The 17,730-nt window shown below is 42.7% G+C and overlaps 1 protein-coding gene across 8 annotated transcripts in view; it reads left to right on the forward strand.

Annotated features, from left to right (window-relative positions):
* The window catches only part of LEF1 (lymphoid enhancer binding factor 1), a 107,077-nt gene extending 92,482 nt beyond the window's left edge, over positions 1 to 14,595 (forward strand). For 5 of the 8 annotated variants that reach the window (XM_088660461.1, XM_088660464.1, XM_035111585.3 and 2 more), the window contains one exon: positions 13,425 to 13,640. In XM_088660461.1, coding sequence (XP_088516587.1) covers positions 13,425 to 13,504 — 80 coding nt within the window. In that variant the 3' untranslated portion in view covers positions 13,505 to 13,640. Of the gene's footprint in view, positions 1 to 31; positions 73 to 13,424 lie in introns of all 8 variants that reach the window. The other 3 variants (XM_035111583.3, XM_035111584.3, XM_088660465.1) reach the window with 2 other exon arrangements.
* Positions 14,596 to 17,730: the final 3,135 nt, after the last annotated feature.

Here is a 17,730-nt window from a genome sequence, read left to right on the forward strand (position 1 = left end):
GAAATTTGTTAAAAGCAACAATCTTCTACAGGTGCAGCCCCACGAATGACAGCTGCCTACATCTGAAGCATGGTAAGAATACTTCTAAAGCCTTTCTGCTAAATTTATTATTATTTTAAAAAATTGTCTCTCTCACTTTGACTCTTGAACTATATAGCACATGGCTTTTTAAAGTGCTTTCTCCTCAAATGAATGCTCTCACAATTGATGGTTTTTATACCGGCTGTGTATTTTAGCCCCAACTCTTTTTATTATTTAACTTGCATGAACCAAACTGAGCATACCTCACTGACTAGCTGCAAGTCTGCCTGTAGGGCACAAAAATGATTTTACAAAGTCTGGGATTGGGAGCTTATGGCCCTCCAGATGCTGTTGGACTCTGACTCCCATCAGCCCCAGCTAGTAGGGGTCATGGGAGTTGGAGTCCGGCATCTTCTGGGGACCCACAGGTTCCCCATCCCTGCATTAAGTAGTTGGACCATTTTGGATGGCAGTGTACTGCACAAATCCTCATTAGAAGCAAGTTAGAATGGTTTCTAAGCACCCAAATTAATTCACCATAATCAGTTACAAGTATATTGCAGGCTGGGCAGCAGAAGGGAGCACTGGTTTGACATTCTAATGTTCTACACTGCAGTATTTTGTTTGAATGTCATAGTTATGAATGCTATAAGGAAGTGGATCTCTAATTTGACTCCTTTCTCCTATAACTGCATGTGTTAAATGTTGGGTGTGGTAAATACTGCAGTACTTACAAGGGATTAAAGCTGCGAAGGTTAAGGTAGATATTTAAATTAATGCCAGTAATGGTTATGTAACTAAATGTCTGCTAAAAGTGCAAAGGGTTAAGTTTCACATTGCCATGATTTTAAACCTGAATGATAGGCTTTTCTACTGCTTAGTTTACTAGCTAATGAGCTAATGTGTTGCATTGTGTGTTTGCAGAAATCTAGATATAAATTAGCTTCGATGCTATTGAATTTGGGATAAGGTGTTAAGGGTTCGATAACATCACCCAAATTTGGTTCCTTGCCTACCTCTAGAAAGCCCTCTGCTGGCTCATTTGCAAATGGATGATTTATATTTCTCTGCTGCTCAGTGTAATTTTATGAAAGGAAATGTAATGATGACAGAAATTGTAGCCTGTCCTTAAGCAGTTTTGGAGGTTTCGTTTTGTTTCTTTCTCTTTTTTTAATCCAAGTGATCCTTTCTCTACTTTTTTCTGTGGTCGATTTGGAACTTAATGATCCTCCAGCAGTTTATCTCACATTTTTCACTGAAAGTTTGGATAATATAGAACATAGGTAAAGGTAAAAGGACCCCTGACTGTTAAGTCCAGTCATGGACGACTCTGGAGTTGCAGTGCTCATCTTGCTTTACTGGCCAAGGGACAGCTTCCGGGTCATGTGGCCAGCATGACTAAGCTGCTTCTGGCGAACCAGAGCAGTGCACGGAAATGCCGTTAACTTTCCCGCCGGAGCAGTACCTATTTATCTACTTGCACTTTGATGTGCTTTCGAACTGCTAGGTTGGCAGGAGCTGGGACTGAGCAACGGGAGCTCACCCCATCGTGGGGATTCGAACCACCGACCTTCTGATCAGCAAGCCCTAAACCAGAGAGCCACCTGCGTCCCTATAATATAGAACATAGTCACACCGATTTCATGCATAGAAATTGCAAAACATGAGGTTGGAGTGAGTGATGGAATGAATGAATGAAAGTAAGTCTTATGTCTCTTTCAAATTAAAGGCATGTAGTCTCGATCAGTTGTCTTGAATACTGGGACCATCAAATTTTCCCATCAAGCTAATGCTTTTGGGAAAATGAGATATCCTTAAATAGACAGGCTCCTCTGAGGATTCCATGCAACAGATGACCGAACCACTGCTCATTTTTTGTGTGCTATAAATTGATCATCTAAGAAGCGTTGTGAGTTTAGGAACCAAATGAGACTCTAGCCGAAAGCATCCAGTGCTCAGGAAGAAAGGCATTAAATATCCTAGATAGCTCCTATGAGTTCCTTTCGCTTGTCTTCCTGACCTCGCTGGGCTGCCAACACAACTCCTTACCCTTTCCTTCATTTCCTAGTGCTGTCCCTCTTTTTTTACTCCACACTCCTCTAAATCCCCAAATCTCTTGTGCAAAAAAGTAGATATATGCAAATTGGCTTAATTTTCATAATCCTGTTGATAGAATTTGGGGGGGGGGGTGCACTATGTACACACAGTTGCTGCTATAGCTCGCCCTAAGCAGAGAGCAGGACCAAGAAGTACCCATCATAGGAAATGGGCTTCCAGCAAAACAAATGCAGATGATAAAAGTATCCAGAACACATGGCTGAATGTGACTTATTATTGGGGAAAGCCTCTAACATGGCCATTACACAATAATTTCTCAGGGTGGTTTCACAATTGCCCCCCAAGTCCAGGTGCTGCATAATGCGATATTCTTTAGTCATTGGAGTTTTATTAAGCTTCTGGTGGTGTGTGTGTGTGTGTGTGTGTGTGTGTGTGTGTGTGTGTGTGCTGTTTTATGACCTATAGTTACTATTGTCACTTTAAATTATTAGTTACAAATATAAATAAATATTAGGAGGGAGAATGAAAATAAAACTGCCAGGTTATTCTTTATCCAGTTCTATGATGTGGCCACATTTTTAACACTATGTACACTTCTGCTGACCTTGTCTCCGAAAAGGGTAGTATTTTATTTTCATTTATTTTAAAACATTTGCATTGTGAAAACAAGAGAAATGCAGTGCCCACAGAATCCAAGAGAATCCAGTACAAGTAGTCAGTTGGTGTAAACCACCCAGGGACACTTGGGTGTTAACAGAAAGGTTTCCAGCATGTGCCAAAAACACAAAATAGTTTCTGCATACCTTAATTTCTGGAGGCTGTTTAACATGGTAGGTGCTAGTAAAGGCCCTACTCTGATTGGCTGCTAAGTGGACATGTGACACCACCTTAGTGACTGAGGAAATCCCTGTTGTAGAGTTGGGAATGGTGAAGAAAAAGTCAACCAAAATGATCACAGCTTGTGGATATATAATAGAGAATGAAAAAGCCCATAGTATTGTGCTAAATGGTGGGAATATTTAAACATGTCTGGCTAGCCATACCTTCAGTTGTGCAGCTCTTAATGTCTTGCCGCAACACACATAGCTTCCCTAAACAATGAAATGTGTTTTGCTTTTATCGAAATAAAAAGAATTAAGTAACCCAATAAGTAAAAATTGGATGATTATATTCATCTTACATTCTCCTTTTAGATCATGCCCTTTTTTTGTTCTGTTTGCATTTCCTAATACTTATCAGCAGTGGCTTTCATTGTAAGTATGGATCTCAACTATGCGTAAGGAGAAAAAATCAGTCCTGACAAGTTCTCTAGAAGGCTATTGTATTTTTCCAGAACTGGGTGTGCTGTATCTTTACCTAGAAAACACGGCTCTTCCTTACCAGCTAGTATATATCCTTATTCCTCTTCGTACTTGTGCAGGTGGCTTGATGGCCACCTATTGGCTGTTGTCTGTGATGTCTCCTCCCTTTCCTGTCTCTTTCCACATGTGAATTCACGGCAGAATTAACACTTCAGCTACACTTGAAGAAGTGTGCATGCACATGAAAGCTCATACCAATAACAAACTCTAAGGTCTCTAAGGTGCTACTGGAAGGTTTTTTTTAAATTTTGTTTCGACTACAGCAGACCAACACGGCTACCTACCTGTAACTTCATTAATGATTATATATATGTTCTCATCCCCATGTACGGTGCCCTCAGTGACAATGGCTATTATTACTGTTCTGGTAAAGAAAAGCAAACAGAAAAAAATTCAAGCCAAAATAGTGTAGCAACCTTTATCTATGTAAAGATCTATAAAGCAGGTTCATATAATACTCTCTTAACAAAGAAATGCAAGCACTTTGCTCTCCTTTTACGTTTTCCCAGTGGCCACACACCCCTCTTCCTCTTTGACCCGCTACTTGCTAGCTGCTCTTAGCAGAAACAGCTATCTTTATTGGCTGAAAGTGTCTCCCTGCCCCTGCTGTGCGGCTGTGATTTTTCCTAAGCCGTTGCAAAGAGGAGACCAAGCCCATTTGTCTAATTAGGGAAAATTAGTCTGCCCGAGAGAACAAGACAGCCAGCCAGCTAAGAGTACAGTACTGAGCAAAGCCTCCCATCAAGACCATTTTGAAGATAACACCATGTTGTACTTTGATTTAGGCCCAGATTGCATATTACTTTTTCTCACACAAAGTGAAATTTAAACACATTGTGGCTGTCCTTCTACGGCAAATATTTTTATTGAAAAGCACTCTCTAGTGGCAAGAAGCTGGAATCAGCCCCATTATGATAAATTTGAGGGTGCATTTAAATGAGGGAATAGTTGTGCAAAACCAATACATCAAAATTTCACTGCATGGCAACCTTCTTTAAAGTGCTAACATGTGAAGAGCCAGAAGGGGGTCTTGCTCTGAGTCTTCTAAGAAATTGGCTACCCCAGAATAATTGTATATCTATAGAACAAGCCTTGAAAATCAGCCATCATGTGACAGGGGAAGTGGCGGGGAAGATTACGTCTCTGTTGGGAGTAAAAAATATTTGTAATTTTCAGTTAATTGTACGAAATCCAGGTTTAGACTGTAACCTTTTGGCTGATCTGCAATCGTGGTAAGATTGATTGATTGAGGCTTGGTGAGGCTTCGTAGACCACAGACTTGACATGAGTCAGCAGTGTGATGCAGCAGCTAAAAAAGCCAATGCAATTCTGGGCTGCATCAATAGGAGTATAGCGTCTAGATCAAGGGAAGTAATAGTACCACTGTATTCTGCTCTGGTCAGACCTCACCTGGAGTACTGTGTCCAATTCTGGGCACCACAGTTCAAGAAGGATACTGACAAGCTGGAACGTGTCCAGAAGAGGGCAAAATGGTCAAAGGCCTGGAAACGATGCCTTATGAGGAACGGCTTAGGGAGCTGGGTATGTTTAGCCTGGAGAAGAGAAGGTTAAGGGGTGATATGATAGCCATGTTCAAATATATGAAAGGATGTCATATGGAGGAGGGAGAAAGATTGTTTTCTGCTGCTCCAGAGAAGCGGACACGGAGCAATGGATTCAAACTTCAAGAAAGAAGATTCCACCTAAACATTAGGAAGAACTTCCTGACAGTAAGAGCTGTTCGGCAGTGGAATTTGCTACCAAGGAGTGTGGTGGAGTCTCCTTCTTTGGAGGTCTTTAAGCAGAGGCTTGACAGCCATATGTCAAGAATGCTTTGATGGTGTTTCCTGCTTGGCAGGGGGTTGGACTGGATGGCCCTTGTGGTCTCTTCCAACTCTATGATTCTATGACACCTAAAGCTAGTAAATTAAAATTCTGCAGCTGTTATCTCAACTGTTGGGCATGAACGAGAGTGCAAGTCTAACTGTTTAGTGTATAACATGATGACGTCGAAAACTCAGTAAGATGTAGCAGCAAATGCATTCTATAAAACTCCCACTGGGTAGAGCAAAGGCACACCAGACATACAGTCCAGCCTTCACTATTAAACTGTTAAGACTGCAGAGAGGTAACAACTTCAGACTTCTTGTTTTGTGTATAACAGGGTGACACCTGGTGGGAGAGAGGGAGAATGAAACACTTCATTGGACTTAGTTCTTTCCCAGTTAAGTGTTGCTGTTGCAAACACGTGTACAGTATATCACGCTGTCATCCCAGAACAGCTTCACTTGGCCAAGTAAAAGGCTACTCTAGTCAGTCATGTGTGCTCAATCGAATGCATCTGGGAGGCTCACAAGGATGGCATAAGGCAGGGGTGAATGAAGAACCTGTGGCTCTCCAATTGTTGCTCTCCAGCCCTCATCAACCTCAGCCAGCATAGCTAACAGTGAGGGATTGTGGGAGCTGTAATCCAAAAACATCTGGAAGACAAGTTCCTGATTCCTTGCATAAGGCAACAACCCTCCATTGTTGTTGAACTGAGTCTGGTACCTGGTACAGTAGCAAAAACTATTGTGTTAGCTTTCCCCAGTCTGGAGCCAGCAAAAAATGTTAAGACTACAACTCCCCTCCCACCATTCCTGAATCACAGGCCAGGCTGGCTAGGAATGGGAACTGGAATGGAAAACATTTGAAGGACACCAGGTTGGGAAATGCAACACTATGGACATGAAGGCTCCCTTTTGCTATTATGGCTTATAGTTGCCACTGGTTTTGTCTAACCCATCTTGTGGCACAAATGTCCAGAAAAGACAAAGGAATTGTTGTATCCATGGTTAGTGCTGAATCTGGATGTTCCTCTCTGACAGTGCAGATGCATGAAGAATTGATGGGTCTCAGATAAAAAATGGCTTTTGCAGCACCTGCTCTTACTATGAGAGCTGTATGAACCCAGTTGCTTTCCAGTTGTCCAGACCTCAGTTTAACAGGACAGATGAACTCTAGGCTATTTCTGGTTCAGCCGCCTATAATGTCATCATGATCACATTACTTTTATCTCAGACCCGGAAATAACTGTGGTCAGAGCCCATGTAAATAGACCCATTCAGACTGACTTCCATGGGAATATCATGTTTCACAGCCCCTTCAAAGACTGTCTGTTGGAAATTAAATTTAAGCTAAATTTCCAGATCTTCGGCAGTATCTTTCCACCTCAGCCCAGTCTATGACTGCCTTGCAGATTTAGGGCCAAATATGTACACTTTTAAAATAATTGCATAATCTAAAACTCCATTTACAATGGCTTCATATGAATAGAGGTGGGGATGGAATTTGGGGGAGTAGTGTTTCACAGTGTGGCTCCAATCCTTCCTAAAGGGTAGATTTGATTACTGCTTAATATATTTGAAATATCTATAAGTGGTGTACAAAAAAGGAGCAACAACAGACAACTTGAACAAAATATTACAAAAGTAGAGTTACATATAAAAATGTTACACTAAACAAAGTAACTAATACGCACGCACACTAGGGTTGCCAGACTCAATAGAGGACAGGACTTCTGTGCCTTTAATTGCCCTGTTCTCTTTTGAGTCTGGAAACCTTAAAGAGAAACCAGCAGACCCTTTGCTTGGAAATTAAACAAAGGGTCTGCTGGTTTCTCTTTAAGGTTTCCAGACTCAAAAGAGAGCAGTGCAATTAAAGGCACAGAAGTCATGTCCTCTATTAAGTCTGGCAACCCTAACGTGCGCACACACAAACACATACAAATCAACATCAATTCATTTTCCTTCTGACACACCCTCCCTCTCTCCCTCCAGGTTCACACCCAGAGTCCAAACACACACCCAGCTCACCCACAAAAGTCACACAACAAGAAGAGTTCCTGTAAACAGCAGGCACCACCCTAGTCTCTCACTCTAGACTTGCTTTTTATGGCCAGGCCGAAGGTGGGTGGTACTTCCTCAGCCTGCCTATAGCTGTGTCTCATTCAGCTGCACTCTCCACACCCACTGCCAGGTGCAGCAGATTTGCTGAGTTTTCCAAGGGGCCCAAAGGATGGGAAAAGCCCCCCCCCCTCCACTCACAGCTCGTTCTTTACCCTCTGTCCTGACCTCCTCCCCTTCCAGCTTTTAGGTATTAGAAGGTTATGCTGGTGGAATTATGCTTTTGATGAGGACTTTAGCTTATGTTCTAGTTACAGGTAGGTAGCCGTGTTGGTCTGGTGTAGTTGAAACAAAATAATTTTTTCCCTTCTTCCAGTAGCACCTTAGAGACCAACTAAGTTTGTCATTGGTATGAAGTGTGCATGCACACAAAAACTCACACCAATGACAAACTTAGTTGGTCTCTAAGGTGCTACTAGAAGGGAAAAAAATTATTTTGTTTTAGCTTATGTGTCCTGCAAGGTTCTGTCTCTCTCTCCCTTGCCCCTCCAAACCATTTAAAATATGCACAAAGCCACTGGCCATGTTCATCTTGCAATTTGGGGTATGGTGCCATCAGTATGCTGACACCAATACTCTCCATCATGTCTGCGAAGGTCATGATTGGGTATTTGAAGTCAGTGAAGGATTGGATGTGGGCTAAGAAACTTAAACTTACCCTAGACGAGAAGTACATGGTGTAGTGACATAGGTTCAACCCGATTTGACGATGTTGCACTACCCTTAAAAGAATCAGTTGTTCAGTTTCGGAATGCTTCTAGCTCCCAATTTGCTCCTGGATTTTCAGCCACTGACTTTGACCAGGGGTGCTTTTGCATGGCTGTGGCTGGTGTATTAACTATACCTTTTCCTGGATAAGGCAGTCCAGGCTACAGTTGTGCATGATTTGGTTACATCCAGTTTAGACTACTGTAGGGCTCTCTGTAAGTTTGCCTTTAAAAACTGTTTGGAAACTATAGGCTGGTGCAAAATGGTGCAGCCAGTTGTGTGACCAGAGTCATTTCTTTAGAGTGTAAGACTCCATTGTTGCGCCAGATTCACTAGCTTCTAGTCTGTATTCAGCTAAACTCAAAATATTGGCTACTACCTTTAAACCCTAAACTACTTGAATCCAGGTTACCTGAAAGGCTGCCTCCTCCAATGTGGGCTTGCTTTCTCAGCTTATCCATGGAAACTCGCCTTTACATCCTGCTGCCATCAGAGTTGCAGCTGATTAGGACACCCAAGAGGATGTGGAACTCCCTGCCCCAAGATATCCACTCCCTGCCCTCTTGGTAATGGCACTATTTATAATCACCTTAACTTAGCGGGCTGATTTTGTGTTATTTCCCTTATTAGATTGCTCTTATATGGTATGACGATTATAGTCGTCATGTCATATTGCTATACTAAACCAGTATAGCTGGTTTAACATTTTTCATATGATAGTTTTTAGATGTGAGCTGCCATGGGTGCTCTAGAAATATAGCAGAAAGTGGATAGATGGATATGTATTTGAAGGAGAGTCATGCATAAGGTCAGGCATCCCCAAACTTCGGCCCTCCAGATGTTTTGGCCTACAACTCCCATGATCCCTAGCTAACAGGATCAGTGGTCGGGGAAGATGGGAATTGTAGTCCAAAACATCTGGAGGGCTGAAGTTTGGGGGTGCCTGCATAAGGTAAAACCTCAAAGTGAAACCTTCCCCTTTTTCAAAGTCTAATTAATTTTTGAACCGGTTTATTTGCAATCATTTATTGAAATTGATTGAAGCCCATGTTTCTCACGGGCGATGGGGTTGCGCTGCTTGAGATATTGCTTCTCTCTAAAATCTGCCATGAGAAGATAAAGCATTGCAAGTGCCAGTATTGCCTCTCCCCCAATTACCGATCATTATTGGTAAAAGAATCCTGATGCACAAATCACTGATCAAAATGTCAACTGGGTGTATCAAATCTGATGAGGCAGGGAAGGTAAATGCCATTTCCTGTTGATGATAACCTAGGATTGGACGAATCCTTTGCCTTTTAAATTAACTAAACTGCATATGAATATATATTTATCTAATTAAAATAATAATTCTGGTACACTATTATAATGAAAAGATTAAAAGATTAGCACCTGTATAGAGGTTATATTAACATACAGTTTAATTAATAATCAAATTTAATTGGTTGGCTGCCCTAGATTACCATCAACAGGAAATGGCACCTGCCTGCCTTAGATTTATAGTCTTCCCCCATCCTGAAGCCTTGATTTGATACGATGTGTCCTTAAATTGCACCCCGAACTGATTAATATCAGATTAAATAGCCAGAAGTTTAGTTGGTCAATCTACCGATTTATAAAACTTGCAGCCCTGACAGAATGACACAAGGGAGTTAGTGATTCCATGACATTGGACCCTATTAAATTAGTGAGCTTGGGTTTAGATCATCAGGGTTTAAGAACTGTGGAATGGAACCGATAACTCAACTCAGAGGGGTGCAATAAAAATGATTATGATTTAGGAATGCATGACAAATGAGGAAATGTTGGAAGACAATGGTCAGATGTTGCTTAGATTGGGTGGGGGGAGATTATGGAATGTAGCTTTTCTCAAGATATTTAAAAGCGTGGGCACTGATCAGTGGACCAGTTAAGGAAATGCCAATAGGAAGTTTGTTTAGGATGCAACCAAGTAGACTATAGAGCTTAACTATAAAGTGTTGTAGAAAGGAACAGAACGCATGGGGGAATGGAAGGGCGCCCTCTAAGCAGCTCTGGAGTAAAAGGGCTGTCATTTCTCTGTGGTTTTAATCATGAGGTTGCTGTCATAGCAGAACTTGGGTTTGATTCACTTTCCTGTCTCTTTTAAGCTCTGACTCACCCATAAAGTTAGCCTGAAAACATATTTATTCATGAGCAAATCCAACTGAAATAACGAAAAAACGTACTCCTATGTAAATGTGTCCCTGCTCCCTCACACACCCCTTTTAAAAATGCAGTGCAAAAAAGGCAAGACCTTGTTGGGTACTTTTTTGGGGGGGGGAGAGAATTAAATTTCAGCCTCTGATCTCTGCATGTCGCAGGTCTCAAATTATGCACCCTTTCTCGCTGCCAAAATTTCACTGTTATCTTTTAACAGTGGACCGTTTTCTTCCCAACTTTTATTTCTGAGGAACGGGTTTCCTTCATTTCTCTGCAGTCAGTACTCTGCACTACACCATAACCCAGAATACGAGGATCTCGTCGTGGCTCGGGCTCAAGGCTTCACATATGCTAAAATGTGACTCGCAGCGCTTTGCTTTGAAGCCTAACCACAGCCAGGGAGCTGTAATTGCCGTCTTTGATTGCGCCGACTTCACTTGCGGCTTGGACTTTGCATGGGCATGCCTGGCTTGGCGAGACTTCAGCTGCAGCCCTCCAGTGAAGCCTTAGATGTGGGAAGTCTTCAGTCTCTGTAGCACATACCTGTGGTTTCTTGAAAAGAATCCTGGCTTGACCTGTTTTATATCTGTAAGGCAACACCATAGCTGTTCCTTTAAGGCTCCAATCAACTTATTGGCAGGGAATGGAAGCCGCTTCCCCTTTGTAGCTCATACTTGCAGGAGTTTGGATGTTTATTAATATTTATTGCTATAGGTATTTAGAGCAGGGGAAGAACTTTTGAGTTCATGGACTTCAGCAGAGCTACTGAATTGATTCACTATATGATTTCTTGGCAAATGTGTAAGCACGGACACACTCGCACACGAACCAAAATCAGAGGCAGAAAATATTGAGCTCTGGGTAGTTTCCAGGAAAATTTCAACTATTATATTTGCAGACCCCCTCCACTTTGGGGGAAGGGGTGGTCCAGTGCAGGAAAATAGAGAGGCATAAGGTTGTTTTAAAAAGTGCAACTGTGGCAGTTTGAAGGAAAATGATGATGATTAGAAAGGTCCGCTATCGTGAAGGAGGCGGCCAGAGCAAGGCCACGTACATTATTTTAACCTTCTCACTTCAAAGGAGGTCTGCTGGTAAGAGGAGGAAAAGCGGGAACCATCTCAACAGAAGGGCATTTCATTTCCTTCAGCAAGGAGTGCATTCCTGGCTGGTAATGGGGAATAACTCTGAATTGCAGTGTTTGTATCGGGCTCTGTGAACTGCTGGCCTGGCGCCTCAAGGCCGCTCCTCAACAGGAAACACAATGTTTTAATGTAAGACTGAGAGGAAAACCTTCCCAGGAAGAGCAACCTGGAGCAAACCTTTGAAAATCTGGGATGAAAAGGCCCAAAGTAAATATAAATCAGCAGGGTGGCGCTCTCTTTCTCTCTCTCTTGCCAGTGTTCCTCTGCTGTTTTGCTTTGCCTCTCTCCTTTGTGCTCCCTGGAAAACCAAAGCCCTTGTCACATGGCTCTTTTGATCCCCATGTTTTCTGGAGCATTTTTTTTTGAGACAGGAAGCTGAGGCAGGTTTTTTTGGTTTTGGTTTTTAATTTGGGGAGGAGAGTTTTTATGAGGAAATGGGAAGTAGGTTAGTCAGTTACAGACCACCTTCACTTAAAGCAGCACTTTCCCAGAAAGCACTTGACTTTGCTGTTTAAAAAACGCCAGGAAGATTTAACTGCAACAAATGCTAACGTAAAATCAGGGTCCTAGCAGGTGCACGTCATACAAGCAAGTAAAGGAAAAAGGAAACTATACACTGTAATTTTAAACGCTGTACAAACAGTCTTTGTGTTTCTGTAGCAGTTTTATTCATGAAGCATTTTTGGTTCATTCCTCCATATGTACATGTGATCACACTTGATCATCAGGCAGGTGCCATATATGTTGATGGGGCAAAATAAATTAAAAAAAATGATTAGCACTGTGGAAAGACAGTCAGTGCAACCTTCTGTGCACTTAAATAACGTATGTACTGCTTGTTGAGTGTCCATGCTTAAGTTCTGATAAAGGTGTGCTAAAATTGTGATGTTTTCATGTTATATTTAATCGGCCAAGCACACAGATTTGAAAACACTAGATTTTTTTTTTCTTTTTTAAAAAATGGAGTCAAACACTCAAAATGTAATCATAGCATTAGTCAACAGCTGGATAAACCATGTAGCAACATCATCATGCCTCCTACCTAAGTAGTAAGGCAGGCATCCCCCAAACTCAGCCCTCCAGGTGTGTTGGGACTACAACTCCCATCATCCCTAGCTTAACAGGACCAATGGTCAGGGATGATGGCAATTGTAGTCCCAAAGCATCTGGAGGGCAGAGTTTGGGGATGCCTGTAGTAATGGAATATCCTGCATCAACCCATTATTGGAGGCCAATATGAAAAATTGCAAGCCATCCATAAACCTGGTTTGATACATTAGCCCTAAGCACTCCAGGTTTTCCCTAGGGCTGTAGTTTTTTAAAGCATCAACAATAGCAGCTTGAGGCCCTGTAAGCGAGAAGTGCTGTACTAACAGCAACAGCGCAGAGTGTAGGCTTTTTGCTGTGACTGCTGTGAAGCTAAGGCATCCTCTCTTCCCCATAGCAGTTAGGACATTATTGTGTTGCTGTCGTTACACAAAGTCTGCTGGACTTGTTGTTTCAAGCTAGCTTTTGACTGCAGTCCTCCTGTGGGTGCTCAGTCTTAATCGTTGGCTATTGTTAGCAATGACCTTGTTTTGTAACCACTGTGAACAATGGAAAAAACAGTATAATGTATTTCAGTTAGTGTGCTTATAAAACCCTAGTCCGACCTTCAAACTACATTCGCAGAGTATGTGGAGGAAAAGCAGAATCACACCTGTTGGCCCCCATCCCTGGTCATGTGTGAAAGGAAGTATCCATGTGTTTACCTGTACAATTGTGTATTTTATATGCACACACACACAAGTACCATGCACTCTGTAAGCTCAGTCACACACATATATAAGCAACATGTGCACAGTTGTGTTCTATTCTTATGCTGAACATGTGGAAGTCAGCTAGGGAGCCTGAGGTTCCATGCCCCTACTCTAAATGCCCAAAAGTAGTATAATCAAACTAACAAACAACAAAGTGTCTTCATACTTAAATATATACCCTGAAACTTTTCACCTTTCTGTTCCCTGCAGGTGGAAAGAGAAACGCTTTCTCAACGTGCAAAGCAAAGGCAGCGACATCCGGGCCCCTTCTCGAAATGGAAGCTTGTTAAAATATCCAGGCATGTCCTTCATCTGCACAGACCACCGTCAAGGAGTATGTCTAGGATGCAGACAACACTTGCCCCGATGTCACTGCTTAAAAAGACACTGAACCATAAAGACAATCACTGCCAGGCCCCTTTGCTATCATGGAGTCCCAAATCTTAACACAGTAAAAGAGAGCAAGAAGAACATGTCAGAACTTCCCCAGACAGCAAAGTAGCTTCTTTCCTTTTTGGTCTTCGCTCCGCCTTACACTCCTGTTTGTATCTCTCATGCGTTGTCAATGCTGAGTCAGCAGCAAATATAGTTCGGCTGTGTTTTTGTTTTGCTTCAGCCAGCAGAATGATGTAAAAGGCAGCAGCAACTCCCATCCTGGCCCTTCACACCGAAATGAACACACTTTAAATTCGTCAAGGAAGGCACAACCCAGTTTATTTAAATGCTGCAAAAGGATCGATCTTGGATTTTTAGCTTTTAAAAAAGAAAACTTGAATGCTTTTTATGTTTCAGTTATTTCCTTGGTGTACATTTTTTTGAGCTTTTAAAGAAGCATCCAAACTCCTCCCCCCCCTTTTTTAATAAAAGGAAATTCCTATCCTCTTCCCCCCACCCCACCCTGCAGGAGAGGAACCAAAATGTTTGGAGGACTGTGGCTTTTTGTTCTGTTAACACTTTGTATCATAACCATCCTCGCTGTATATGTGTACTATGGAGTTCGCTAATACTAAACATAACCCATCAGCTGTTCACCAGCCATGTTCATCTATTTCATTTACTCAGTATGTGTAAAGGCAAGATATTTCATCAGGTCTGACTACAGCGAGCTCTCCTCCTCCACCTACCCTGAATTTCCTTGTAAAGAAAGAAAAAAGCCCAGCACTTGAATTATTATTACTTCAATTGTTCTGTATTTGTATCTGTTTTTGTTAGCCTGTTTAGTGGGATTTTATGCCAGTTGTTGAAATGAGCATCGATGTACCCATTTTTTTTTTTAAAAAAAAAGTTTAACAAAAAACTTTTGCCAAAAATACCCGTCAACCAATATATATTTTGTCATTCCAGTATGAGTTAATGTGCTGAGCATTTTTTTTGTTTTTTTTTTAAATAAAAGCTTTGTAATAAAACTACAAAATACTTTATGGCTGTTTAAATGAGTCAGGGGAAGGGGCCATAACTCAGCAGGAAGAACATTTGCTTTGCATGCAGAAAGTCCCCCGGTTCAATCTGCAACATCTGCAGAGAGGGCTGGATAGGACAGATTCCCTGCCTTGTAAACCTGGAGAGCCACTGCACATCAGTGCAGATAACACCTGAGCTGAAAGGACTAATATACCCAGACTCAGTGTAAGGCCACTTCCAATAGTTATACAATGCTTCCCAAAACAAGTGCAAGGGGACCTGCTTGGGGGGGGGGGGATAATCTGCTGTTGTAGCAGTTCTGTGTGCTTTCTTATTTGCTGCAAGGTTTCACTGAAATCAGTGGGGCCTAAGTCATGGCCAAGGTTGCAGTCCTATACACACTGAATGAGGCTCATCTGCCATTGCTTTTTAACAGCACTTATTTGTACCCTATGGGATGGTGCTATATGCCTCAAGCTCCCCGGTTCTATGTACGTATATGTAGAAGTGGTATCATGATGTTCAGCGATACTTCCTATTAAGTATGCTTAGGAATTCAGTTTTAGGATGCAACAGCTATGCTGCTTTTGCATAACACACAGCCTTATCAATAGGCCATTTGTTCTCCCAAGACTTATGGCAGGAGAACAGAAGGAAAAGGCACACTGCTTTGCTGGTCATCTAACCTAGCAGAATGCATAACACTTCCCTAGAAATGGTTCCTTTTGTGCATGTGTCCCTGGGAAGCAAAGTTAATTCAATATAAAGACAGTTAAACAGATTCAAATATGTTACCAAATGTGCGATAATTCTAAAAAATAAAGCAATGTACGGCACAGACAGGCATCACAGCAGTGCAGTAAGTCATAGCATAGTTTCTGGTACAAGAAACTTAATTGCTTGCAAATTCCATTAGCTTTAAATGCCTTTGTGGGAGTGAATCCTGATGAAAACCTGACAAGTGAGTCCTTGGGGGGGGGGGGGCCTTCAGCCCATGGGCCACATTTTGTCCAGCAGGTGGCTCTTCTCCACACCAAGCCCCCACCCGGGACATCACATGTCAGGCATGGGGCAGGTACGAGATGTGGCTGGTTCAGCTGCACAATCAAGTTCGCCATATGAAATTGTTGCGTGCAGTTAATCCACGCAGAAAGCCGGGTAGAACTCAATGCAGGGCAGGGAGTTCAAGCTTGCTAATTTGCAGCTTCAAAGCATGGCTCTTTGGAAGCCTTGAGTGGTGCTTTGAAATCACTCTCTTCCACCCAGCTTCACCAGGTGGGCTGGTCAAGCCAGATCTCAGTCACTTTATACCAACTCTGCCTGCCAAGCTGGTGAGGAGGTACTGGTCCGCCAAGCCCAAAAGCTTCCCCCACTGCTGTCCTAAAGTTTGTATCTGGACATGGGTTGCTTCGTCAAGATCAGGCATGGCCAAACGTGGCCCTCCAGCTGTTTTGGGGACTACAACTCCCAGCATCGCTAGCAAACAGGACCAGTGGTCAGGGATGATGGGAATTGCAGTCTCAAAACAGCTGGAGGGCCATGCCTGGTCTAGATAGATGGTTATAAAGCAGGCCGCACAAGGCCTTGCCTTGTTTGAGCAGTCTGTGGTGGTCTCCATTTCCCCCAGCCCCCTACAAGCTGCCTTCTAGTGGCAGGCTGGAATTTGACTTTCAGGGGTATCTCTCAGTATTTATTGGGGGAAGGAGATGTGATTAGTGTTGCTGCTGCCATAGCACTTACAGCCTGTTTCCAAGCACCCCAACTCATGCAAGGCCATCAGCCCCCTTGCCTTCTGCCACCTGAACTTTGTTCACTGCCCCACAGGATCCGGCACTGGTGGTTCTTAAGGCCTGAGAGCAACTCCTGTAAGCCTGTAGACCTTTTCAATGCCACTTCTCAGCCTCTGACCTCATTGCAGCTTTTATGTGTCTATGTGAGTCCCCGAAATCTGAACAATGTGCAGCAGAGTCTGCACGTTCATTTTGATGTTTATACCACAAATTGGAACAGTTGGCGAAGGATGCCTTCACAAGGCCTGAAAACAGCTGCTCTTGTCTTAAGCATTTTCTCCCCCTGCCCCCCCCCCCGCTTTAAGTACTTATGTGTGTCCTACCGTTTTGTGCTGCTTCATCTTCTGAAGTCTGACATAGTACTGCAACCTGCTGCTGTGACTGCCTCACTTGAGAAGTTTCTACTGTGTGGCTTGGTCTTAGCTTAGGCCTCCCTGTTCGGTATGTTGTTGATATTGCAGACAGCTGAGCAAGTTAAGGGTCTTGAGCTCTGGAACAGAAAGGCTGTTGGCTTTGAACCGTGAACTCTGTTTTGAGAAATAGCAGCCACTTTACCTATGCACCAACTTCACATGTGGCCCTTGGAGATCTGCTGTGAGCATTCAATTATGCCTGCACAGCACATGTTTTACAGAAACTTGGTACAACCCATGAAGACAAACATGGCACTCTGATGCACAGGCAGACTCAATTTTTCAATTAGCACTTCAAGGGTAACCTGCAAGACCACCCTTTAACGGTGTCCAAAATTCAGGCTGAATACTTGCACTTTTCCACCCAAAGTTCTTTACACATAAAATGTAATGATTCACTAGTTTTAGCATGACTTTTCTATTGTTTAAGAGTGCTTTAGGCCCTTGAGAGAAGTGGAATCCCCAGCATCTTCTGGGAATGCCCCCTACCTGAAACCCTCAAGAGCCATTGCCAGAGCTAATATATAGATAATATTGAGGCCACATTCACACCATACGTATAAAAGCACTGATACCACTTTAAACAACCGTGTCTTCCGCCAAAGTATTCTGGGAGCTGTAGTTCATTAAGGGTGCTGAGAGTTGTTAGGAAACAACCCCCCCCCCTTATTCCCCTCACAGAGCTACAATTCCCAGAGTTCCCTAGGAAGAGGGATTAACTGTTAAACCACTCCCTTACCTCTGTTCCACGTGACTGGCTGTTGCTGGCAGGAAGCCACGGCTTTTCCTAAATGTTGCAGGGAGAGGATAACTATGAACAGCAAACATCACATTTCATTCTGCACCAATAGTGGTAGGAGAAAAACATTGCACCATCAGTCAGGTTCCCAACTCAGATGATCAGTGATAGTA

The sequence above is a fragment of the Zootoca vivipara genome, chromosome Z1 (assembly GCF_965207765.1).
Source record: "Zootoca vivipara chromosome Z1, rZooViv2.hap1.1, whole genome shotgun sequence".
Classification (NCBI taxonomy): Eukaryota; Metazoa; Chordata; class Lepidosauria; order Squamata; family Lacertidae; genus Zootoca; species Zootoca vivipara.